This window comes from Thermobia domestica, chromosome 14 (assembly GCF_964235325.1).
Source record: "Thermobia domestica chromosome 14, izTheDome1.hap1.1, whole genome shotgun sequence".
In the NCBI taxonomy this organism is placed as follows: Eukaryota; Metazoa; Arthropoda; class Insecta; order Zygentoma; family Lepismatidae; genus Thermobia; species Thermobia domestica.
The window spans coordinates 172,420,088-172,446,925 of NC_137467.1; the positions used below are offsets into that span (position 1 = coordinate 172,420,088).

The 26,838-nt window shown below is 35.5% G+C and overlaps 1 protein-coding gene across 1 annotated transcript in view; it reads left to right on the forward strand.

The window, feature by feature from the left end:
- The window catches only part of LOC145670474 (solute carrier family 45 member 3-like), a 46,889-nt gene extending 20,331 nt beyond the window's left edge, over window positions 1–26,558 (forward strand). Inside the window, exons 3-7 of the mRNA XM_081739188.1 lie at window positions 7,794–7,971; window positions 11,078–11,504; window positions 18,001–18,247; window positions 21,900–22,123; window positions 22,685–26,558. Coding sequence (XP_081595314.1) covers window positions 7,794–7,971; window positions 11,078–11,504; window positions 18,001–18,247; window positions 21,900–22,123; window positions 22,685–22,924 — 1,316 coding nt within the window. The 3' untranslated portion in view covers window positions 22,925–26,558. The remainder of the gene's footprint in view (window positions 1–7,793; window positions 7,972–11,077; window positions 11,505–18,000; window positions 18,248–21,899; window positions 22,124–22,684) is intronic.
- Window positions 26,559–26,838: the final 280 nt, after the last annotated feature.

The following is a 26,838-nucleotide window of genomic DNA, read 5'->3' on the forward strand; positions in this document are numbered from 1 at the left end:
GAATGGAACAAACAATTTCTTGTAGATGTTATTTACTGTGTAGTTTCATGGCATTGTGGACATAACTATTTATGGGTTAATACTCCGCCCTCCTTTTATTTAGTATACTCGAAATTAAAGTTTACTCAAGTTGGAGAAGTTGTCGACAGCGCAAACGTTGATTTTGAATTGCTCAAATTTAATGTTTTTTCCCCCTTTCCTTCGTTCCTGAGCTATTGACTCTATGTTCTGGTTACGCTGATTATTGCTAGGCTAAAGAACGTTATTTGCGATTAGAATTATTAAACTTATGGGATGACCATTGGTATTTCGTCTGTTTTAAAATATGATTACTTTTGTTCCTTTAAAAGTTTTCATTGTTAGTTGGATTACCTGAAAGTGTGATCTTAGATCACAGTTGATGCAGTGTAACTAAATGTTTTGCGTTGAGTGGGGTTCGAACTCAGATATGTCATAGAGGATTATAGTTTCTCAAAAATTTATTTTTTCCTCTAAATCCCTCTTATTTTGATGTCTCTCGATGGCTGAAAAGTGCCGTGATTTTGAATATCAATGTCTCGTGATATTATCCGAAAATTGATGTTAAACAGTAAAGCTTTACTCTAATAAACTTTGAAATTCTCTCATTGGTGATACTTTAAGTCTGGTGTTGATCTTAAACTGCCACTCTGATATTCTAGAAATAATACTGTATTTAACACGAATTTTGAAAAGTATGTAACAAAATTAGATTCTCCGTTGGCGCTTGCCCGGTAGAAATATTGAAGGTAGTTACATAAATCTTGTAAAAGCTCAGAACTATTGATTCTGCTGTATATTTTGAAAACTTCATGAAAAAAAAAAAAAAAAAGGAAAGAAAGAAAGAAAGAAAGAAAAGAAAAGAAATATAAAACATACATTCGTAGGAATTATTATGATTGAAATTTAAAGTGGGTCGTAATTTATGTTTGTAGTAATTGAGCCATTGCAGGTAGAATCTCGAAATGCGATGCTTTAGTTGAGTAAACGCTGCTGTCGTAGTTATGCGGGGTTTTGTGATTTAGATTTTAAATGGCTTCTACATTCATTAATATATGAAAGATGAGAATTAATCTTTGCGTTTATGAGTAACGCTGTATGAAATAACAACGTAATGTTAAATATTGTAGTGCGATAAATAGGTGCAAGAATGTTTGTAATGATACAGAAATATGTTAATAAAAAAAAATAGTCGACGGAGGTAATATGATGTTGATAAAAGGTATATTATTCGAAGCTGGAGCGTTTTCTTAAATAGACCCGTACATTAACGAGACTATCCCCTGCATTCTAATGCCATACTAATGTATTACGAAGTTAATGTTGTAATTGTAGTAGAACTCTGTAAGACCCCTCGTGCGTATGTAAATAATTATCTATAACGCCAAGTGATAGAGATGCAGCTGATCAATAGTGTTCCATCGACGCTTCTCTCTCTTTTGTTTACAAAGTTGAACAGACAGTTTAGCCACTGGTTGGGGAGTCGAAATATAATCTTTCGTCGAACTTAAACTGTAGTGTTTGGAAGATCATCTTGAACATTATATAGGATTTCGGAAAGAAAGATGTCGCTTATACCGCCCACTATTTAAGTTAAAAGTCAGTATTATAACATACCAGTTCTAATAGATCTAGACGCCATTGTAGAAAACAAAAACCATCATCGTAAGGACATTCAACTATTCTATTGTGGACATTCCCAGTTTCCAGTTTATAACAATCCAAATTACAGTCTTTTTGATAAAATCGTTATTCATCAATTCTTCTTGGCAAATAGTGGAGAGGAAATACGATCCACTAAAAATATTTTATTGTTTACCTAGGAAATTTTTTGAAAGGAATAGTACCATCTGAAAGTTAATTGCATAGAAAGCTATAGTGAAGTGACATTATCGGAGAAACGACGTATTGAACAGTATTTCTTTTCATTCCTTACCTGATATTAAAGACGGCTATAACAAACGATGATTATCCACGTAGTGTGACATACCTAGGGTCCATCTGTGATTTTTTTTTAACTTTTTCCATATTAGAAAAGGGGACTTAGAAAAAAAACTTTACCCACTATAAATCTACAACTTATTAATCAAGAACTTGGAAATTACAGTGATTAAGTTATATATCGTTTAAAGACATTTGAAAAATTACCTTCGTTTAATTTTTAATGGATCCTTTTTTGCCCTCCTGAAATGTGAGATTACATGGGCCTCACGAATGTTATTTGATTCCACATATATAATATATATGTAGATATACATTTTTTTTATTGAAAGTTTCATGATATATGTCATACTTCTTTGAATAAGTTAATCTAAAGCTTTAAACAATTGATTAATTTTTTCTTCCTTGAAGCTGTGAGTGAAATACAAGTATTTTTTTCTTTTGTCCTCTCTTGAAGGACTTAACGATAGAATGTTTTGTCAAAACAATATTAATATTACTCCATGAATGTTACTGTTCTATGAAGTTGATGGGGGAGTCCTTCCGCAACTGGTTGTGTTTTTTTCTTTTATATTTTAATGTTTATCCATTAATTTGTCTTCACAACTTCTGTTTTTTTTGTTTTTGTTTTTTTGTTTTATTTCTTTTACTCCATGGAGAAATAAATGTATCCTCTTCTATATTCACTATATTTTATTTCAATTTTCACTATGGAATAGTAGTATTAATTGATATAGTACGCTTACTGAATATAAACAAACTTTTCGCCTTATGGAAAGAGAGCCAAAGGGTAGCCCGGGTGTTTTGATGAGACAAGAACCTGTTTCTTCCAGTAATTTGAGGATGAATAATTATAAGCTTAGAAGTTTTGTCTTGTTTTGTTTTAGTAATAATAGATAGTAGAACATTTATATACAAATATAAATAGAGTTATGTTTCAATATTTTCAGTATATATCCTATATATTCAATTCAATTTTCGTTACTTCTTGATTTTGATTTTATTTTCTTTTTGTTTAAAATATGTTTTTCTTTTCTTCTTTATAAATGTTAATATTTCCAGAGCTTGAGTTGGATAGTCTGTTTATACGCATACGTGTTAAATGTTTTGCATGAGTATCGCTATCTAACAACCAGTTTAGTTATCTAGTAAGCGGGATTGGTTTGATGTACTGGAAACAAGATGTCTAAGTATGGGTTTCAAACTTGGATCAGCTAAAGTTTCTATGTAACTGCAGGTAACCTTTAGTATTTAACAGTGATAAATCTGTTTATAATAACAGGTAACTAAACACTATAAAAGCTAATTTTTATTTACAAACATAACATCTAAAACTATAAAATTATTGTTTGCTGGCGAATTTGCTGAACTGTTATCTGCCATTATTAAATTGTAAGGGATGGGACTGTAATATAAATTTTGTTATAATGCTTTTGGAATATTAAAACTTTATAAACTATATGCTAATTAAAGAACTTAAGTTACAATGTTGGTCAAATAAACGCAAATAAAAAAAATGAAATGTAATCTTTGAGTTTTACGTCCCACAGTTATGTCGGTTAGGCTAAAGGAGACGGTAATGATGAGTAATGAATGAAATGGTGGAATGAAGAAAGTGGGAGGAAACGGGAGAACCCCGAGAAAACCCACGCACACGGTGTTTGTCCACCACAAAGTTCACTTGATAAGGGCTGGGATCGAACCTGGGACCCCAAGCACCAGAGGTAAACGCTCTACCACTGAGCCACCGCAGCCCCCATAAACGCAAATAGTATCATAAATATGCTCGCATAGATGATATTTTGATCTCCTCTTTTAGTTCTTGAGACATAAATTAAAGAGAATATAATAGCTACTTTTAGTATCAAGAATACATATTCCATTGAAATAAAATCATTTTGCAGAAATATATATTGTATACATACATGCATCCATTTTCATTTAATCACAATGAGAGAAAATAGTTTCTCTTAATTTAACTGCGATCGAATGATTATTTAAATGAATCCGTAACAGAGCACAAAAGATCAAGACGGATATATTTTGTTTACAACTGCTCTTCGAGACGTGGAGTTATAACCCGGGTTGCATTAAGAGACCCGGGTTCAAATCTCAGAGGGAGGTCCGGATCCCACGTTAAACTGTATGTCCACGTCTCATATAGCCCCCCTGCTGAACGGGACGCTAAAACTCAAATAAAATCCAAATAATCTCGTTGTTGACTTACCCGTTAAACTGTTACAATCAATTAATAGGTGCAGTTAGTCTCAATTAAATATATTTTAGTAGGGACATTTTAAGTACGGATCAGATTTAATCAATTTTATATATTATCACTACAATATATAACAAATTTATACGTAATTTGGCTCAATAGTTTAACATCTATTAAAATAGAATTTTGTATACTATTAAATATTTTATTTTATATATACTAATAAAAGAAGAAAACAGCCGATTTTTTTACACACCAGATCCTCTAGAGGTGCGAATTCTATAACACAGAGTGAAAAAGTGACTGACACTTGAACCCGGGACCTCTGGCATGGCGTGCCGGTGCATTAACCACTACCCCACCTAGTCTGCTTCCCAGAACAGCCACTCACTCTGTCACTCTCGAGTTCATTGTTCTCATCTCAGACCCTTGCTGTGATTGGACAATCCGGTGTCCATACACCGAGTACTTTATGACGGTTATAATTTCATATAAAATATATACTAGTGATAAAGTGAGTGACTGTTCTGGGACTGGGTGGCGTAGTGGTTAATGCTGCTACACCGTATACCGCAGTTCCTGGTCCAGTCAGTCACTTTTTCACTCTTTGTGTTATTTTATTTTTTTATTTTATTTCATTTCGGCCTCCTGTAGCCTGCTTCCTGGTCATGTAATAAATATAAATATAAAGTGAAAGAAATAAGTTTGTCACTTAACATGAACTATTGTGCTTTAGGAACACCGGGAATCAATGGGTTAATTATGTTATGTTGTTCTAATTGTTAGTCTTACTGAAATTGTTATATTAAAAAAATTGAGGCAGTACTCTTGATTTAGTGTAAATAGTTTTTTTTTTTTAGTGAAAAATATTCTTATTCAGCTTTTAATTATTTTCAATGGTCGATTTTTTGTTAATCTAGTTTTTATGTGTTGTAATAAGGCAGTTTGGGCTATGCTCCCAAATGAATAAAAAGAAACTTGTTGCTGTAGTATCAACGTGATTACATACCACGCGCTTCTCACATACCCGCGAAGTACAGTGTGCTTCTTATTCTGGGTTAATTTAGGGTATCAGTTTGAAAATTTTGGAGTGAATTTTAAGGTAATGCTAGAGTTTGTTACAAATCGTCGTAGACATTTAACAAGAATGTTCACAGTCGTAACAAGAAACAAACGGTGTTGCTAAATACAATTTTTGGTAAGAGTGAAAATTTTCAAAACTTCATTTTAGGAACTTCGGAACTATTCATGAGCAGAGTTCTTGATTTGCTTTAGTATGCTGCTAGCCAGGGGCGGATCCAGGACCGACTTCTGGGGGGGGCGGTGGGTTGTCATACTGCTACTTTTAAGGGCTCCAAACTTTGGGATGGGTTTTATTTATATATAAAAAATAAGAAATTTTTCTCTTCGGGGGGGGATCGCCCCGATCGCCCCCCCCTGGATCCGCCCCTGCTGCTAGCAAACTATTCTAACATTATGCCAGGAGCCGGTTGTAGCAGATCCACGGTTCCATGATTTTTTTACTCGATTGTGAAATGCACTTTTAACCAGCATGTATTTGTACGCAACATTTCTCAGTTTGTGTGAGAAACGTAGAAACTAAAACGTTCTAAAATCACTAACATTTTTTCTTTCTTTCTTCGCAACGAACAATGTGCTTTCTGTGCGAAGGTGATTCTTCCAACATTTTGTCGTTAGCGAACAGTTGATAAGACAAACAAAAATGGATGGGAACAATAATATTTTGCAGTTTCCAAGGCGTAACTGGGCAGAAAGCCAAAACCAACGATAACACATTCAGAATTGCCAATTCATTATTATTTTTCGAACTGTACTTTTGTGTATCCTTAACGTAAAACATTCATCAACTCTTTACATTTTCCATCGAAGTTACTTAAAAATATGTAGATTGTGAATCGTGTGAAGCATTTTTGAAGACGGCAGACCAAAAAAATGAAGTTATTTAATTATAGATATATCCGTGCAAATTATGTGAAATATATATGGTTAGTGCAATTTTATTTTATAAAGTATATTACATATGGTCAATTAGTAAAATTAAATTCGTTGTTGCAGTGTTATTATGCAGCCCCTTTTTAAGGATAAAATCTTTATTACATCCAAGGAAACACACTTTTCATATCCATTAGAGGCGTTTTTGAACTGTGATATATGTAGCTTTGCATCCGTTCAAGGACTCGATTCTTTGGAGAATCAAAGGCGTTTCATGATAAATTAAAATCCTTCCATATTAATGTATTCAGTACTTCATTACAACAATTACAATCCTTTAAACAGAAAATACTTTGATTTTTCTAAGATAAATGAAATACGATATTGCTTCAAAAACTATCCGAGCATTATTCATAAAAGAAAAAAAAATGAAATGAAATCTTTGAGTTTTACGTCCCACGGTTATGCCGGTAGGCTAAAGGAGACGGTGATGATGAGTAATGAATGAAATGGTGGAATGAAGAAAGTGGGAGGAAACGGGAGAACCCCGAGAAAACCCACGCACACGGTGTTTATTCATAAAAGAAATATGCACTCAGATACCACAATCTTACATTAATCCGCTTGAAAGTAATCCCTTTGAGCTGCCACACACTTCTTCCAGCGGGTGATTGTCTCATTATTGGAAGCAGCTCAGTGAGATTGGGATTGTGGGCTCTTGGTCTGTCGTATTCTGTGTGATGCTTTTTCTAGACTTAAGTCTGTTTCCTTTCAGGGGCATTTTCAGTTTGGGGAAGAGGCAAAAATCACGTGGAGTCATGTCGGAAGTATAGAAAACCTGATAAGGCAAGGGTCTGTGCTGTGTTTGACCAGGAAAGCGCTATGGTTGTACCACTCTTTTATGTGTGTAGTGCCCTTTGCTTCGTTCCCGAAGGCCTATCGGCTCTTGAAGGCTCGTTTCCGCTTGAGATTCTCCAACCGCGACACAAAATTTAATGAAGTAGCATTATTCAAGGTTTTCAGTCATTATTACCCAAAACGAAATTCCAACGCTACTCTGTGCCTCGCGTAGCGTAGTCGCTAACGCTTTCGCCTTCGGTGCGAGCGGTCCCGAGTTTGATTCCCGGTGGGGGCACTCTGTCGAAAAAGTGTAAAACGCTTTTTCAGGCCAGTACCCTGAATGAGGTTTTCCTGAATTTTCCTCATTCACACCAGGCAAATGCCGGAGTGGTACCTAATTTATAGGTCCCAAGCCTCTTCCTTCCTTCCCTTTCCCCGGATAGTGTGCTCGTCGAGGGACGTCATCCCTCAAACGTAACGGGCTAAATGGCCTTAGATGCCGAGAGCCCAGAAATCTAAATCCTAAATCCTAATCCAACGCCACTCTGTTTCTTCAGGCTGAATTGTTTCTAGATAAAAAAGCTAAGAATATGGATTAGGATGAACTACAAGTGCATCAAACCACGCCTCCCTCATTGCATTTTTTTTAGAAAAAAGTCAAATACTATTTGAACAGACCTCGTATTCTGCCCCTTTAGTATTATTATTATTATTATTATTATTATTATTATTATTATTATTATTATTATTATTATTATTATTATTATTGTGTATTCCAAAAAGGAATACTTCAATTGTAATCTAAATAATACTTCTTGTTTTTCAGGGCCTCTTATAGCTTTATTTACCGTCCCAGGATTGGGACGTCTTTCTGATGGCTGTGATTCTCGTTATGGCAGACGTCGTCCGTTTATAGCTTTCTTCTCATTCGTCCTAGTTATTTCATTAATCCTTATTATTGTTGGATTAAAACTCTCCAGAGTTTCTGTTAAGACTGTTGCTGGGTAAGTTATTTTCTCTTTTCTTTATTCTCTTCTTTTATCCAGAGCCCGGCAAAATGATCTCCCCTTGTTAAGAGGGTGCACTGAAATTGCGCAAACTTACACTTCCTTATCTGTTGACACAGGTCAAACCTTAATAAGCAGGCAACAAAATTGGAAATTGCGCAAAAAAAAGTTTTACAACGTTGCCATAAGAATCTCGACCAATAAGATCAGTCTTTAAAATACAAGTCATTTTAGGGGGAAAAATACAAAATAATGGATGACAATAGCATTTTCAGTTATCACTTTTATGTGTGTGCTCGGGCGTCGTTAGAAAGGGGGACGGGAGAACATGTCTCAGTCAATAATTTTCTGTATCATGTTTAACTGTAAGATTGCCTGTAAGATTAAAACTTTAAGAAAATAGTTACTGGAAAACTTTAAGGAAAACAAACTTATATAAAATAAACAGAAAAATGTAAATATTTCTAGAAGTTCCCTTGAAATATCGTGGACAGGCGTTGGACCAATCAGAGATAAAAATTTGTTTATATTTTCCAATTTTGGCTAATCACAAACAAGCATTCGTTTACATATTTCAGGTGTGTCTACCACGTATCTTAGTAATTGTCCTTCACCTTTCTATAAATGATCCTTATATTTGCATTTGCATCTTAGTTACTGTTCTTAGGTGCTGTGAGAAAGAATTTGTTATTTATTATCGAATAATTTGTTACAAGAATGAGTGGTCAGTGTGCTGGTTCCAGATATAATAAAACAATAATATAACAAGACAACGGCGTTTGTACATTTTATTTCGGTGCGAAATTTAACACAATTTTCTGAATCGTTTCTTGCAACGTCGCGGTGGAAATGTGCGCAATTTCACCACTTTCTGCTCCTCGTTAATAAGTCATAGCTTACAGAGATTATCAGTGATCTAATCCTTAGAAAAAATTGCGCAATGTCGTTGCACCGTGTTAAGAGGCTGTTACTCTGTTATCTTGAATGGCATTTATATTTGAGCTATACAAGACATGCTATTGTTGCAACCGTGGCATGATGGACTGGTGAACATTACAAAAGAAATGAAATGAAATCTTTCAGTTTAACGTCCCTCGATTATGCCCTTTAAGCTAAGGGAGATAACCATAGTTTTGCGTGATCTTTATATAGTCCGGGTTCGTTACTTGCATGTTAACATCAAATAATTACTGCATTGTCATATCTGTTATGATATTTGTTATTCACTTATTATTTAAGACTATATAACAGCCTACAAGCTTATTATATCGAAGAATAAATTTCTCTGAAAAGTGTAGATTCAAACAGTGTTGTTTTCGTACTACAGCCACCAATATAGTAATTAACGTCGTTAACGAGTTAATAACGTAATCCTCAGTCTACGGTAGAGGTTCACCAATTCGTAAGAAAGGTCGACGTCCGCCCGACAAGAGCTTGGAATTTCTGGACCAAAATCTAGATAACTGAAATTAAATTGAAATTGTTTTCCGACTTTATGGATAATGGCACTTTCAACCATGATCTGTCCATGAAGATGTAATGAGACGGTTTCAACTGTGCTGTAGAAAACATAAACTACCGCTCAAAAGTTTTCATGGCACTTTCAACCATGATCTGTCCATAAAGAGGTAATGAGACGGTTTCAACTGTGCTGTAGAAAACATAAACTACCGCTCAAAAGTTTTCATGGCACTTTCAACCATGATCTGTCCATAAAGAGGTAATGAGACGGTTTCAACTGTGCTGTAGAAAACTACCGCTCAAAAGTTTTGGAACATCCGGATTTTTTTGCAAGTATTTACTGTGATTCTATTATTTTGGCAGGAGAATTTTACCACGTTGCATCAGATGTACTCCTGCCTAAAGCATAAAATTTGACGACAGTTGAATTGAGGTCTTTGAGGTACTGCAAATGATATTTCGATTTATAATTCTTAAAGTTGAAACCAAAAAAAGACAATTTGATATATACATTGTATTAAATATGTATTAACAACAGTGTGGAAGGCGAGGCAAGATATTAATTTTGTTTAGAAAGTGTAGACGTAGACGGCCAATGCAGTGACAAGAAATTGAAAGGGAAAGTAGTTTTCCAAATTTTGCCGTTATCTATACTTCATAGATATGCTTGCTTTAATAAAGCTAAAAATGTTTACGACGGCCATTCTTTGAAAAATGTATACGACGGTCAATATACATCCTTTGCTCAATTGTCGTTCAGTTGAAGCGTATATATAATGCTCGTCGTTACTATTTCAACGAGCAACAATGCATCATCGAAATCATCGTAAGCACTTTTCAAAGTATGTTATTTTTTGCGTTTTAAACGTTAGTATATCAGTAAGCTATAAAGAACCGCAAAATTTGGAAAGCTGCTTTATTTATCAAATTTTTGTTACTGCATTGACCCTTTATGCCTACACTTTTCAATCAAAATTAATACCTTGCCTAACCCTCCACACTGTTGTTTATACTATGCAATATATATATATTAATTGTCTTTTTTCGGTTTCAGTTTTAATAATTATGATTTGACATATCATCTGTAGGACCTCTCAGACCTCAATTCAACTGTCGTCAAATTCTAAGCTTTAAGCAGGAGTACCTCTCATGCAGGGCGGTAAAGTTCCCGTGCCAAAATAATAGGATCATAGTAGATGCTTACAAAAATCTGAGGTGTTCGAAAACTTTTGAGCGGTACTGTATGTGAGCTGATGTGCCTTCCGCAAAATTATCGCGTATGTTTAAAAAGATTTAACACTTAACAGAAATTATCAATAGTGTTTCCGGAATCTGAGACTGGAAACTGATTTTACATTAAGTCTCGTCGATGTATCTGGTAAAATTAATTTACAGCATAAATTTAGTATGCGGTTACGGTACTACAGACTTTTGTACTTGCAGGGTTATCAATCTTAACACTTTATTTTAGAGTAGTTTCGAAATATAAGGAACATCCTCCAAATTTTAATTTTGTTTTTGACCTTACTATTACTATTATTGTGCAAAAAGGAAAAAAATGCTCTAATTTCATTTGGAATACCTATTGAAGATTTCAAAATTATGAATATGGTTGTAAGTTGTGCTTTTTATGTCTTTCCAGATCTTCCATTCTGCTCGTTGTTGGAGGAATACTTCTCGATTACTCATCGCAAGTAGCATTTAACCCGTGTGAAGCGCTGTTGTCTGATCTCTTGGAAGGCACGGATCAAACAGAAAAGGGATTCACAGTGTACTCGAGTCTTATAAGTCTTGGTGCTTGTATGGGTTACTTAATCACGGCTCTTCGGTGGCCTCAGACACTGGGAAGCCAAGAAGAAGCAGCTTGTTTCGTCTCCTTATTGTTCTTTGTATTATCATGTGTTTGTACACTTTTCTCTACTCCAGAAACGCCTAAAATTAGTTTGAGTGATGAAGAATCGCTCAAATGGCCTCTCAGAATTAAACTTCTACAGTATTACCAAAAACGTGGATTTCTACATACAGCTTGTGCTCTAGCAGCAGGGTTCCTGTCTCTAGTTTGCAAAAAGGTATTTTTTATTTATTTATTTATTTATTTATGTATTTATTTATTTATTTATTTATTTTAGTGTAAACGAGGAATGGCAGGCCATTTTAGATTTGATGGCCATTTTCATTTCAGAATTCGCTGGTGGTCTACTTTCTTAATATAGAATCTCTCTATAAAGGTAAGTATTTTGTATTAGTCTAGTGACATGCTACCCTGGCACCCTCCGGTGAAGTCAGCTCGACTGCTTGTGGCACAATTAATTTACATGTCACTTTCCGCTAGCATTTATAGCTACAGCGAATCCAAAGTCTTAACGATCGCGAATCTTCCAGATGCCATGCGAAAAACATTTTAAAGTGTTCCATAGGATTTGTGAGTAAGCTAATGGCGGTAAACTGCTAATTAGTCTGCTAGGGTTCAATTGTAAATAGAGTCGTCTGTTCACTAGCCCACTAGAAGGAATCGTAAAACAATAACAGAATAAATGGAAATCATACAAGTAATGACAATCCATTTTCCACTCGACAATGAAATGGCCAATGAAGAACGCTGAAACAGACGGTTAGCCAATCAAGATATCTGAAGCGGTAGCCAAATATCCCCAAACTGGCTGCTGTGTCATTATTCCTTTACCTTCCATTTACTGTGATGATAATGATCGATGCATATAGTATGCCACTGAGCACCGCGAACTACCTCTTATAATCTGTCGGTTGCTGGTAGATTGCAGACGGCACGTTGACCACCTCTGGTGTAAACTATGCAAAGTGTTCTTACTTTCATAGTGTTGTATAATTAATTATTATTTTTGTTTAAAGATAGTACCAACATCTCTTACAATTCAAATACAGAAAGTTGATCTCACTATATATGTCCGATTTTAAATCTTCACCCCTACTTACAGAATCAATATCAATCCGAATGATTGAAACGGCAGAAGAAAGCCAAAGCCCTTTAGTATCGCCCCAAGTTCGCGTAGGTGTGGTGTGTGCATCATGATTCCCAAGGTGAACCGGTTTTGGGAACGCTACGTTACAATTTGGCATAGAGCAATTTGGAATAGAGTTGTGGAAAGTATTTGAACTCTCTTTTTACCCTTATGATGCATATTTAAATCGAAATGAAATGAGAAAAACCCAGCGAGGCCCAACTGCTAACTATATTTTAAAATATTGTCTCAAACGGCGCAGCAAATCGAAAATGAGAATATTATAGAAATTATTCCCTTCCCCTTCAGAAGCGGCATTTTATAAAACGCTGAGATACGTGTCAACTTACTTTTATGAATGGGTTTATTTATCTAGTTTCATCTGCCTAACTTGAGAGACTCCTGAGATACTTTATTTTTGGCATTTTTTTAAACTTGTCTCTGAACTCCCTTGTGGCTAGATGGCTAACACAGGGCTCAAAGCGAGTCACTTTTTTTTTTTTTTTTTTTTTTTAGCTAAAAGTTACTTTTTTTTTCAAGTTGGTCACTAAAAGTTACTTTTTCTCAAGTTTGCCACTAAAAGTTACTTTTTCGGGAGGTAAAGTGACTTTTTCGTGTGATTTATGTTTTGCATTGGCAGTTTTCTAAGAAAAAATATTATAAAAATAAATGGAAAAAGGCAGAAACACTTCTGAAAGCTTCCGTACCTGCTGCCACATGTGAAACAGTTTTATTCTCACTTCAGCTTTTATTTTTTCTAAAGCACAGTGGATGGTTGGTGAATGCTTAAGCTCTCAGGGTGAGGTTGAGAACCCTTCTGTGTCTATTCTTTCTTCTATCATAATAGTCTTTTAGTTTTCCCTCGTAATAGTTAACTCTCCGCTCAACGTTGTGTGTGTGTGTGTGTGTGTGTGTGTTTGTATGATTCCTTTTAGTTTTCTCTCGTAATAGTTAACGCTTTGCTCAATGTTGTGTGAGTGTGTGTTTGTGTGGTTCATCATGTTCGGTTTGTGTTATGCTTCTTGTATGTTCTTAAGAGTAGGTGATGAATTTGAATATTTCATTGTTTTGAGAACTCTCAATGCTAAGTTAAATGTAATGTCTGGAATGAAGAAATTCTTACATAGGCCAGAATTGGTTCCATTTACTTAGAAGCTTCTTACATCTCTAAGTCTGCTTACTGTAACTACAAAGCATACTTAGAAAACATAAGAAAGGAGGAAGCTCAAAAGAAGAAGTAAAGAAGAAAAGATGAAACAAATCAACAAACAGAGAGAGGTGATGAAGAAATTGACAAAGGAAAAAAGAAGCATTGTGAGATTTTGGTGACTTTTTCGTGTGCTTTTGGTCACTTTTCAACCATTTACAAGAGACCAGACCACTTTGAGCCCTGCTAACGTATGCGTCTCTGACGCGGGAGATCGGAATGCGATTCCTAGTGGGAACTTATGTAAATCGGATTCCACGTTAAGATGTAGGACTACGTCTCATATAGATTCGTGGTTGAACGGGACGCCAAAATTCTACAACTTTTAGCCTCCCTTGTCCTCTCCACCCTTAGGATATCCATTTTAATCGAAATAGCTTGGTAAAATCCCAGGTCGACGCAAGTGCTGTGTTCAAAAATTCATTTTAAACGGCCCTGCGGTGTAGATTTGTACGCAGAACAAACATTTATTTTATCTTTTTATTTATTTTTGAGCTTCGCTTCTCACTGTTATGTCCCGTAGGCTAAAGGAGACAATTGAGAAATGAATGATGATTGTGAACGAAATAGTGAAAGAATTAATACATAATATTTGTGTCTTCAGAGGATTTGAATCCGAGACAGATACATGGTGCGACCAATCGGTACTTGTGTTTAATCATGTGCCTTCTTAAATCTTCAGGGCTTGTCAGCGGGACTTTAGATTAAAATGTTCATTATGTAAGTTGTATCAATTGAAATCAATATTTAAAGGGTAAAAGAAACATTGAAACTGAAGGAAAACGGTAAACACAATCGGTGTTTCTTTCATTCTTTTAGCATTCCTAGAAGTTGAAATAGTGTCCAGTATATCGGGGTACATAAGCGAGAATCCATTTTCAAGGACCATAGAGTCTTAATACATATTGTGCAATAAGATAAATCTTCACATACTTGTCACATCAATATCAGTGAATATTTTAAATTTCTTTACGAATTTTTTTTTCCGAACAACTGTTTGTAGGGCCTTCACAATAATATTCATTCCCCGTAAAATTATGTGAAAGCTGAAATTGAGTAATTATTGTGTTAAGTTTACTTTACATATAATGTACTTTTAAGGGGAATGAATAGTATTGTGAAGCACTTACACACTTATATAATAGTTAGTTCTTCAATAAAACTATTAATTTAATAATACAAGGTGTTTCAAAAAGAATGACTTCATTTGAAAAGTCCATATGTATTAATAAAAACATACTACAAAAATGAGATAAATTGCAGAATACTCAAAAATCTTCAAGTTTTAGCTGTGCTGTTACAAATGATGTATATGCCCACCAGCGAGTAGACTTCCGCGGACTTCGCTCAAACGTTTGCCGAATTGTTTCCACTATTTCATCGGAGGTGCGAGGCCGACATGGACTCTTACCTTTGTACAAGCATCCTGTCTCTTCAAATTGGCAATACCAATGTCGAATGTTTTTGGGTGCAGGCGGATCAATGCCAAAACGCTGCCGAAAAGCACGCTGGACCGAAATCACTGACTCAGCCTTTCCAAACTGTAGCATACCTTCTGTTGAGCAGACGTCATTTTATTTCTGACTGACTGCAAACTGAGAAGACGCATTGACTGACATGTAACGGCAATTTTCTGAAACTACGCCACGCCCATTAAAACAGCACTCATTTCCTCGCCAGCACGTCCCATATTCCGTAATTATTACCGTCCAAAATCAGGTCATTCTTTTTGAAACACGGTGTATATTATTTTACAATATATGACTTTGTATTGTAATATATTGTTTTGTAACTTAACACATATTATTTTGTAATAATATATGTTAAGCCTTTGTAGTTCCTGAAAATGGATTCTCACCGATATATTCTAAATATTGGAAACTATTTCAGCTTCTAGGAATACAGAAAAGGTTATTATTATTTACATCTTTTAGTGTATTTTCCATACCTTTTATCCATTAATATAAGACTAAAGTATAATGAAGTATAAGAAAACATTGTAATCGTGTTCAATATGGAAACATTTTATTAAACCATTATAGGACTCATCTGTTTGTTTGTTTGTTTGTTTAAATTAAGCATACGCTTTCAGCAGCGAGGCAATGTGAGACGTGAACCTATGGTTTAATATGGAATCCGAATCACCGTAGGGGGTTCAATGCTCTCCCACCGGGGATTGAACCCGAAACACCAAAGGGGAGAGCGCTAGCCACTAGACAAGAAGGGAAGGCAGTATTTTCATCTATTGCTATAGACATCATGAGTAACATATTATATATGAAGATAATAATAATAATAATCAATATACGTATATATATAAAGAAAAAAATGACTGTGTTTGTGACTTCATAACTCGTGAACCACGTGACCGATCTCGATCAAAGTTTCAACATAGATGAGGTTCGGTCCTGGGATGGTTTTTATCATTTCACTTTGACGGTGCAACGTAGGGAAGGGAGATATTTAAAAATAATCGAAAATCACCGATATTAGTGTCGAATCCATAGTTTTCGAGGTCGCTGAGATAAACAGTGACACTTCCGATGCCGTTTAAATTCTAATTCAGCCTCGCAACTTGGGAAAGGGGAGGGGAAGATATAGAAAAATGATCAATATTAGTGTTGAATCCATAGTTTTCTTGGTTACTAAGATGAACACTGATACTTCCTATACAGTTTAAATCCAGATTCAGCCCTTTATGTCCAAAATGAAATGTATTTTCCCCGTGCGAAGAACGGGTATTCTGCTAGTAGATACTAACAGATATCCAGCCAACTCTAAAATATTGCTGAGTTTTACCTTGTTCAATTATATGGTACTGGCGATATGGAGGTTGCCAAAATGGCAGTATGATACGAGTGTTTGTGTCAAAAGCTTTTTTTTTTCTTTAATAATTTATTTTGAATTATTGTAGTTTATAGCATTTTTATTTTTGCAAGTGTTTAATATAAAAGTGATCTCATAACAACTTCAAATTATGAATTAAAACGTGTATCTACTGGAGAATTTTGTAAATATGTACAAGAATTTACTAATACACAATTTATGTACATACAATTATTACATACAAGCAGCAATAACGATAAAATAATTTGAGATAAACGATGGTTGTTACAAAAATTCTAAGCCTACCTATGAAAGAAGCAGCAGAGTTTATGGATGGTGTTACTTTTCAACATAATCTCCTGACAACACAACACATTTTGCCAATCGATGTTCAAGTGCGTTAATGTGGCTGTTTTAAAAAAAAATAGTGTGCAGAATTTCATCTACGGCTTGCATGATTCCATCATCAGTATCAAAATGAGTATTTTCCAACTTAGTTTTGAGCTTTGGAAAGAGATGAAAGTCAGAAGGTGCCAAATCAGGCAAATAAGATGGGTGAGGGACCAATCCGTAGCCGCAATCGTGAATTGCTGCCATTGTGATAACTGACTTGTGGTGGCTAGGGGCATCGTCTTGTTGGAAAACACGCCTGCTGTTAGTTTCCCACGACACTTCTGTCGAATATTATCAGGCAGCTATCGTAGAAGACCCTGCATAGTACTCCTCACTCACTGTTCGCTCCTTTGGAAGATAATCCACCAACACTATCCCTTCCAAATCGAGAAAACTGTAGCTATTACTTTACCAGCTTAGAGCACTAACTTCTCCTTCTTCGGAGTAGAGGATGAAGGGTGTTGCCACTGCTTGAAACTTTGACTCTGGTTAGTACTGGTGGACCCAGGCATCATTTAATGTTATGAATCGAGTGCGAAAGAGACGAAAGTTGTCCCTTGAAATGTTGCGTCTGGTGAGCTTTTGATCAGGTGTCAAAAGTTTTGGTACCCATCGTACGGAAAACCTTGCTCATTCTCAGATCCTGAGTGATAATTAGGTCAACGCTTACAGTAGATAAGTACACTGTCTCAGCAATCTGCCTGATGGCCATTCGCCGATCATTCATGATGCTTTCATGCACTTTGTCAATAATGTCTTTATTGAAATAATATTTAAAAATGAAATGAAATCAAATCTTTGAGTTTTACGTCCCACGTTTATGCCAGTGAGGCTAAAGGAGACTGTGAAGATAAGAAATGAATGAAATGGTGGAATGAAGAAAGTGGGAGGAAACGGGAGAACCCCGAGAAAACCCACGAGCACGATGTTAAATAATATTTAGTATCATTGGTGAAACATATAAGTGGTCTGCGTCATTTTAAGAAACACCTCGATTGGGGCTTAAATTTGAACTCAAAGAAGACACCTGCAGCTTAACTTATGAAAATATCCTAGTGGTTTCGAAAATGTTTCCATATCGAAAATCGTTAGGCTGTTTTCTTATATTATGTTCCGTTGATTTATGTATAATACAGAAATGAATTACTTTTCTTCTAATAGCTTGTGTTATTACCTGTGCAAGTGTACCGGGAAGTGAAGGAGGCTCCAGTGGTGCTACGACGTCTGTTTGTAACGGATGTGATATCCTGGTCGGCCATAACGTGCCATGCCTTATTTTATACGGATTACGTTGGGCAGGTTGTATATGGTGGGCACCCTCATGCTACGCCAGGAAGCTTAGAAGAAGATTTATACGATGAAGGGGTGAGAATGGGCTCCTGGGGGCTTCTGTTACATAGCATTACAGGTAAGATATTTCTTCTTTTTTTCAAGAGCCTTGGTGACAATTATTGGGTTAAATTATCATCATACGCTATATTGTGAACTAAAGGTGGATCTATGAATTAAGTGAAGTGATAGATACAATTTGAAGGGGAGGAGGACAGTGGTTCAGTGGTAGAGCGCTTATCTCTGGTGCGTAGGGTCCTTGGTTCGATCCCGGCAAGTAAGTTTGTGATAGAGAACATCGTGTCCGTGGGTTTTCTCGGGGCACTCCCGTTTCCTTCCACATTCTCATTCCACCAGTTCGTCCACCAACATTCTCTTGCCTTAGCTATCCGTCTCTCTTAACCTAAAGGACAGAAACGTGAAACGTTAAACTGAAAAGTACAATTTGAAATTTAACTGAAACTCCTTTATGGTATTCAGAGATCCTTCGTGGCTAAGTAGTTAGTGTACGCGCCTTGGGCGTGGGAGACCCGAGTTCGACTCCCGGCGGGAGCTTATGTGGTTCGGATTCCACGTTAATCAGTAGGTCCCGTTTCATATAGCCTCACTGCTGAAAGGGACTTTAAACTCAAAATCGACTACTTTTTGATATTCAATATATATAGTAAATCAAATTTCTGTTTTATTCCGTGTGACTTTCATGCATTCAAGAGGGATGTTAGGTTTTAAATTTAGTAAGTAAGAAAGAAAAAAAGGTTGTTAAGTTAATTAAAATACCGCAAACAAAATAATACTGTCTTCGTCTTTGCCTAGATTCTGGCTACCACCAACACTAATAAATCACTTTAAAAAAAATAGCTGGAGATATGAAATGCAAAAATCAACGTTTACACATTTTATATAAAATAATGCAACATATAGTAAAAATTAACAAAAAATTTGATGGGAATCTTATGTGTGTATCATTGTACTGTATAGAGCATCGTAGAAAATTTAGCATACAATTGTAAAATGAAATGAAATCTTTAAGTTTTACGTCCCACGTTTATGTCGACTAGACTAAAGGGACGCTGATGATGAGAGATGAATGAAATGGTGAAATGAAGAAAGTGCGAGAAAACGAGAGAACCCCGAGAAAACTCATGCAGGCGGTGTTTGTCCACCACAAAGCTCACTTGGAGTGAGCTGGGATCGAACCCATTTCCCCTTGTTCCAGAGGTGAGCGCTCTACCACTGAGCTACCACTGCCGACATAAAATTGTAATAAATAATATTTAAATTTGAGCACTGGCTATATAAAAATATGATTTTAAAAGCACATAGTGAAAAATTGTACCGGCTAATCGAACATTTCGTAAAATACACGAGAGCCGTTTAGTTTTGATGCCTATCTTCAATACAGTTTTCAGCCTAAGGATAACTAGCTTGACAAAGTACATTTACAAGTTCATTAGATATCTCTAGATTATTCTAGCCGATTATAAAATAGAACTTCACACTGTTCAACGAAAAATCATCCAGAACAAACCCATATCTGATAATCTCATTGACTATGTCTCACCAGCATGGGCATCCAAAGGAGGGTTTTAGGGCTCAGGTTATACCCATTAGAATATTTGGGGGGACCGTTTTTGCTTGAAAATCATAGAATTTAACTGGAGAATAGTAAAAGTGAGGAAGGGAAGGTATATTTGGGAAGATAGAATGATCAATTTGAAGGAAGGGGAGTAAATATGAAGGAGAATTGTAAATTCGGGGAAGAGTGGCCAGCTCTGGAATGGGCACACCCCTGGAGAGCTGGATAATCTTAATATCTGCTGTCGAATTACGATTTCAAAATCTATATCAGCAGGTACCACGAAAAAGATGGTGTCGAAAGCATTACACAAGACTAACAATGGTTGGAAAAGGGTAATAAGTTCTAATAAGTCATTCTTTTCATTTAAAATGATACAATAAAACTGGAGTATGGTAAATTTTGGGGTGGGAATCCTCCCCCCTCCCCATCCTTGCTCACCAGCATACACGGAGAGAGTCAGGGGAAATGCTATGTGCACAGCAAATAATAAGAGAATGATGACATTTTTGTAGAGTCTTGAGTTGCACAATGTCAATATTTACACAACAGTATGCGCCAAAGTTATGGTCGCCTGATGAGTGTGTACCTTCATATGTATTCTTAAATATATTCTGTGTGTTTCAAAACAACACCGACAACATTTGAAAGATGATTCCTGACACCAAGATAAGACAAAAAGTATAGACCAACCTGAATGCACAAATGCTTTCTTTCGGAGTTATAGGCTGCCGAAAACATGAAAAAATGAACTCCATAGCTCTGAAACTATGGGACCTATCGTAGTAGGGTCAAGACTTCACTTAGAAACGAATGTGTGCCTTATTCCGAAAATACATGTTTCAGAATCCTAAGGTAATCACGCAACAGTTTTTATAGAGGGAGGTTGGCTACGGGCATATAATTTGAAGTACTCACCAACTACCCGTATAAAAATTATTGCAGAAATACCGCAGGATTCTGAAACATGGATATTTGGATAGGGCACATGTTAGTTTCTAAATGAAGTCTTGACCCGACTACAGTAGGTCCCATAGCTTTGGAGCTAGGGACCTTTAAAGTTCATTTTTTTATGTTTTCTGCAGCCTATAACTCCGAAAGGAAGCATTTGTGCACCCAGGTTGGTCTATACTTTTTGTCTTATCTTGGTGTCAGGAATCATCTCTCAAGTTCATATGGACCTGTGGGGAAAAGTGCAGAGTTTCACAGCTGTCCAAAATCGCGAAGAAGCCAAATTTCAAGAGGCCCTATTTCCAATTCGAGAAACTGTGGATGCTGGTCCTTATCAGCATAAAGGAAGTCACGCATGCGCAATCCAAAAAAAAAAAATCATTAATGTTCAATGGGTGTACAGAGTATTCCATACAGGGTGAATTTCCCAGACATGCCATCAACCTAATTTTGAGATATGCTTTGAATTTATGATTGGTCAAAAGTAGGCAAACAATAAGCCTTGATAGCAGTGAACACGGAATCCTTTGGTGCGATGTCGGAAGTGTTAAGGATCATCAGCAGCACGGTCTCTTGTGCTCGGGAAAACACATGCTGCAATGTTTTCTTTCACGCATATAAATGTAGAAAATGTGAAATATATATCGTGACGAAATACATCGCATCACACGAAATTCCGAACACAAAAATAAAATATGGAGCTGCCGGTTTCTAACATTTCCCACTTCCCTCCGAAGTATTGGATATCCATTGTTATCAAGGCTTACCTCCTGCCTACTTTAGACCCTCCTTGAAATCAGTGTATATCTGAAGACGCTATTGAGAGTATATTTGAGAATTACACCCTTGTAGGGAATACTGTGTACACCTATTGAAAATTGACGAAATATACATTTTTGGATTGTGTATGCGTGGCTTCCCTTTAGTTGATAAGGACCACCATCCACAGTCTCTCAAATTTGAAATATGGCCTCTTGAAATTTGACTTTTTCGTGATTTGGACAACCCTAGCTCTGAAACTATGCACTTTTCGCCATAGGTCCATATGAACTTTTTCTCTTATTTTGATGTAAGGAATCAGCTCTTATAGTTTGTCGGTGTAGTTCATTAACACTCTTGTATATGTTATTGCTGATTTTGGCTTTCCAGTTCTGCTCCCAGTGGAAATTCTTGGTTCTAATTACGTATATTTCTCTCTTTGTAGCCTGTTGTTATGCAGCATTCATTCAAGATGAAGTAATTCGTAACTATGGCCTCAAACGAACATACATCTACGGATTAGCAATATTTTCGTTTTCAATGTTAGGAACCCTTTTATCATCTGATGTCACTTGGTTGAATACATTTGCCGCCTTCTCAGGTCTAGGATTTGCTGTCATTACCACAATTCCAAATTCGTTAGTCACTATATATCGATCGAATCAGCAGGTAAGTAACCTGAAAAATCTTTAATTATTTATATTATACTCTACTTCTTCTTATGTAATTTTATATGTATAGTGAATGGATGTTTGTCACCTATACAAATCCAAACCATTCACTTGACTTGGCACATTTCTAGGTAAGCATGCTTCTAGGTAACTGTATGGAAGAGACAGTAGGCTATGACTGATATTAGTGTCGAATCCATAATTCTCGGGGTCGCTGAGATAAACAGTGACACTTCCGATGCCGTTTAGATCAAAATTCAGCCCCCATTAGTACTCCTAAGGAGGGATGGTGACATGTAAAAATAATTGAAAATGACCGATATTAGTGTCGAATTAATAGTTTTTGGGCTCCGTAAGTTGATTAGTAAAAGTTTTGGTGTCATTCATGTCCAAAATGAAACGTATCTCCCCGTACGAAGAACGGGCATTCTACTAGTTATTATTATATTTCATCTTCAAAGATTGTATAGTAACGTTAGACTTAATTCTAGTAGTAGTTCCAGAATCTAAAGTAGCAAACAAATAGAACGTCTGAGAATATCTGTCTCTTTCTTTCCAGGTGTTCTTTTTCGATGTTGACGAGATGAGGGGCTCTGGAGCGGATTTTGCCATTCTAGATTTAGGCTATTACTTAGGCCAGTCAGTATTATCATTTGTAGTAAGTAATGTAGTCCAAACACTAGATCTGCCTCATTGTTATATTATATTTGCCTGCTTTGCAGGAGTAATATCTTGTTATTATGCAAACAGAGTAGTGTTTTGTACAAGACACATACGGTCTTTAAAAAATTTACATTGAGTGTAATTTAGAAAAAAAAATGAATAGGCTCTTCGACTTACTCTGTTAACGTTCTATGTGATAAGACATTATACCAAAGATAAGTGGAAAGATCTTTGAGTTAGGAGGAATTTTTCAGCAAAAATTCAGGGTTTTGTAAATTACGTGCTCAATTGCGAGATATCTATAACAGAAACTGGTCCAATATCTCGAAATATTTAATTTAAAAGTATTACATTTTGTTTAACAGTAACTGATAATAAGGAGTAATACAATGTAATAAAGAGTGCGCCTAACATATCTATTATTAATTAAATAATGTACTCATCTCTTAAATATTTATTTATTGTAATATTTCGGGAAATTATAGCTCCATTAATTGGTCAAACATCAAAAAACTAAAGTAGAAATTGTCTTATTAATAGTTTTATTCAAAAATAGGTCAGCAACATTAAGTTTAACAAAGTCGTTCTAAACTTTACTACTACTACTTTCAGTACTGTTCTTTATTGTTTTCTTTCGGGGGCGTCATACGGAAACAATTATTGAGGTTGAAGTTGTTAACAACTCATACGACGCAGTGTCATGTATAATTAATTCATAATACTGTATATGAATTTTGGTGAATGTATAAATATTTATAGTGTTGTCTGAATGATGAAGACGATATTTCTGTATGAGGTAGAATGAATAGATGTATACGGTTTCCATATCGTCGTTTAAGATATTATACCTTGTGTTCCTTTTTTTGCGATTTTGAGTTTTTGGCGTGAACCTGATGAGAAAACAATAACCCATGTTCTAACAAACTCTCGTGCGTCATAAGACATCGATTGCTGAGAAACAATGGATTACAGCGTTTGCTTGCATGTCGATTGTTGGCAGCTTCAAGTGATACTTCGTATGGCAGAAAGTTTAATGTATTATTGTAATGTATTCTGTGATGAGAGCAGCTGTATCAGCATAATTTTAAACGATAAGGCACCTTTTAGAAGGTCTGAAATATTAATATTGTGAATAGATAATAGTGACGTTTTTTTGTCTCCTGAAAACTAACAAATTGGACATATGAGGTTTCACATATTAAACATGTTAATAGTGCTCATTGCTGACTCTGAAAAGAAAAAGTAATGAAATGTTAGAAAACTTAAGAAAAAGCTACGAGGAATATGGGATGAAAATGAACATTAGAAAGACAACTGTAACGGCGATTGGAACGAAGCGGTCTGCATCAAATATAGAAAGATGAGAAGAGAAAGTAGAACAGTTCACTAGTTTTCGATACCTGGGTGTTATTACGTAGTAGTGACATAAAGTGCGGATGTGTGAAATAAAAGCAAGGATAGGAATGGCGAAAGAAGCCTTTAGAATGAAGAAAAATCTGTTTTGTGAGTTATTAAATAAAGAGTTAAGAAAAGAACTCGTTAAATGGTTCGTGTAATTTATGGTTCGCATATTTTGCTCTATGGAGCAGGAACATTGACATTACGTAAAAACAATGAAACAAGTATTGGAGGTTTTCAAAATGTGGGTGTGGAGAATTAACTGATCAAACGGAAACGAGTGAGGAAGTGTTACAAACAATAGGAGAGAAAAGAACAATTTTAGATTTAGGGAGAGAAACTGGTTGGTACATTGGCTGAGAAGGATAGTGACAGAAAAAAGAGAGAAGGGGCGAAAGAGCCTACAGTTAATGGACGGTATCAAAACAGATAAATCGAGTGTGGAAACGAAGAGGTTAGCTGAAGACCGCGGTGCATGGAATTGTCTCAGTTCGTGTGAAGTAACCTGCGAGTAATAGTAAAATGCCTATAATAATGGGAAGATTCAAATTTATAATATACGGTATATCTTCCAAAGATTTCTAAGAACCGTTTTAAAGTGTTCTTCACGAGAGTAATTGCTATCAAGTTAGTTATTCTGAAATATCTTAAACTCAGTACTTTTCGGTAGAAGATGACGTGTGTAGTTGTGTCACGTAAATTCATTGATCCACACTTTTGTTTTTCGACATTTGACCAATGAATGGAGACGCAATGTAGCCGAAATATTTCAAGAAATAAATATTTAACATGCAACACAGGAAAGTACTTTATTTAATTTGGAAGCAATATAAATTAAATTAAATCCAATATATATATATTTCTTTAAAGAGGCATTCCTGTTAACTACTATAGTGTCATATTTTAGGCAGTTATTATGTACTTTTTTCCGAAGATGCAGCTGTGACAAGAAAAGATTTAAAAAAAAAAAGATCATTTATAAGCAGGGAAATGAATACGTTACACACCAGTGTTTTTTTTAACTATGTTCTCTTTACATACGTACAACGTTAGTCAATGAAAGACAGAAAAAAATAGAATTCCAGTGAATTGCATATTACACACTATAGCTGAGAATTTCAAACAAGTGTAGATCATACCAATAATAGACTATACGATTTGATAAATTAAAAATTGTGCAAATTCTAATAGTTTTATATATGCATTTATTATGAAATATTCTTGATAGCCTTCAGTTACTTGAAAAAAGAAAAATACTGAAAACTCTCGACTTTCCGGCTCGCTACTATCCGACCTAATTCCAGAAAAGGATTTTTTTTTTTTTTTTTTTAACGATCTTCTCGACTTGTTAACAACATCTTTATAAAAGAAGTCAACTTTATCAAACAAAGGCAGTTACCTATCAAGAATGCTTTTAAGCTAAAAATTGTAATAAGTTTTGACTCTTTTAGGCCTAACTTTTTCGGATTTGTATAATCATTTATGAATGAAGAGTAAAATAAGTTTAAATCATTTACGAGGATAAATCAAAAATTATCCGCAATATAGTTATAACTCTTCTTACAGTGTCCATACTGATCCCAGCCCTCGTTTATTATTATTGTTATGCTGTTGTGGTCATGCTATGAAAGTTTGATCCCAATTCCTTTATTTGTCTTCCTTTTGTTGCAGATAGATCATGGCCGCTTCGTTAAAAGTTTGCACCAAAGAGGAACAACGAGCAGTGATCCGGTTTTTGTGGTCGGAGGTGTATCAGGGCTGCATCCATCAAATACTTTCATTATAATACGGGAACAGTATCGTGCTGCAACGGAGTGTCTACGAATAGATTGAAAAATTCTAAAATGGTCGCACAAGTGTTACGCTCGAGGAAGGAACCCGACGAGTGACTTTATGAAACCGAAGACTATTGTGGATGATTTCGTACGCAGAACCATGACTAATTTCCAGACGATGTGTTACTTTATCAATAGTCACTCGTCTGCCTAACAGAACCATCTTACGTTCGCTGCTCGTTGTTCCTCTCTGGTGCAAACTTCTAATGGAGCTGCCATGATTTGTCTCCAAACAAAAGAAAGACAAATGGAGGAATTGGGATCAAACTTTTTTAGCGTGACCACAACAGCATAACAATAAAATAAGCGAGGGCAGAAGTCAGTAGAAACAATGTAAGAAAAGTTATAGCTACATTGCTGATATTTTTTGATTTACCCTCGTATTTAAGAATCAGGTTTATGTTTTACGTCAGTGCCTTGTTTATTTTATTTTAAAATCGTGTGTATGTACAGTGTACATAATTTTATGTTTCCTGCAATTATGTTTGATAAAATGTATCTTAAAATGTGAACAATATTCTTATCCTTGGTATTCCCTTTCCTGTAGTATATATGCATATATATATATATATATATATATATATATATATATATATATATATATATATATATATATATATTCTTATTTTTAATGTTCAGTGCAGCACATAACAAACATTTATAAAGTATTGGCCTGTACTAAGAGGTTAGAAAATATGAAAAAGAGCGGATTTTAGTATAAAAACTGTGTTCCTTATCGTGAGGTTGGGGCAAGAAATGAATCATTCTAGAACTCCAACCTATTTGTGCTTTTATGATACCCAGGCTGCTATTCTGC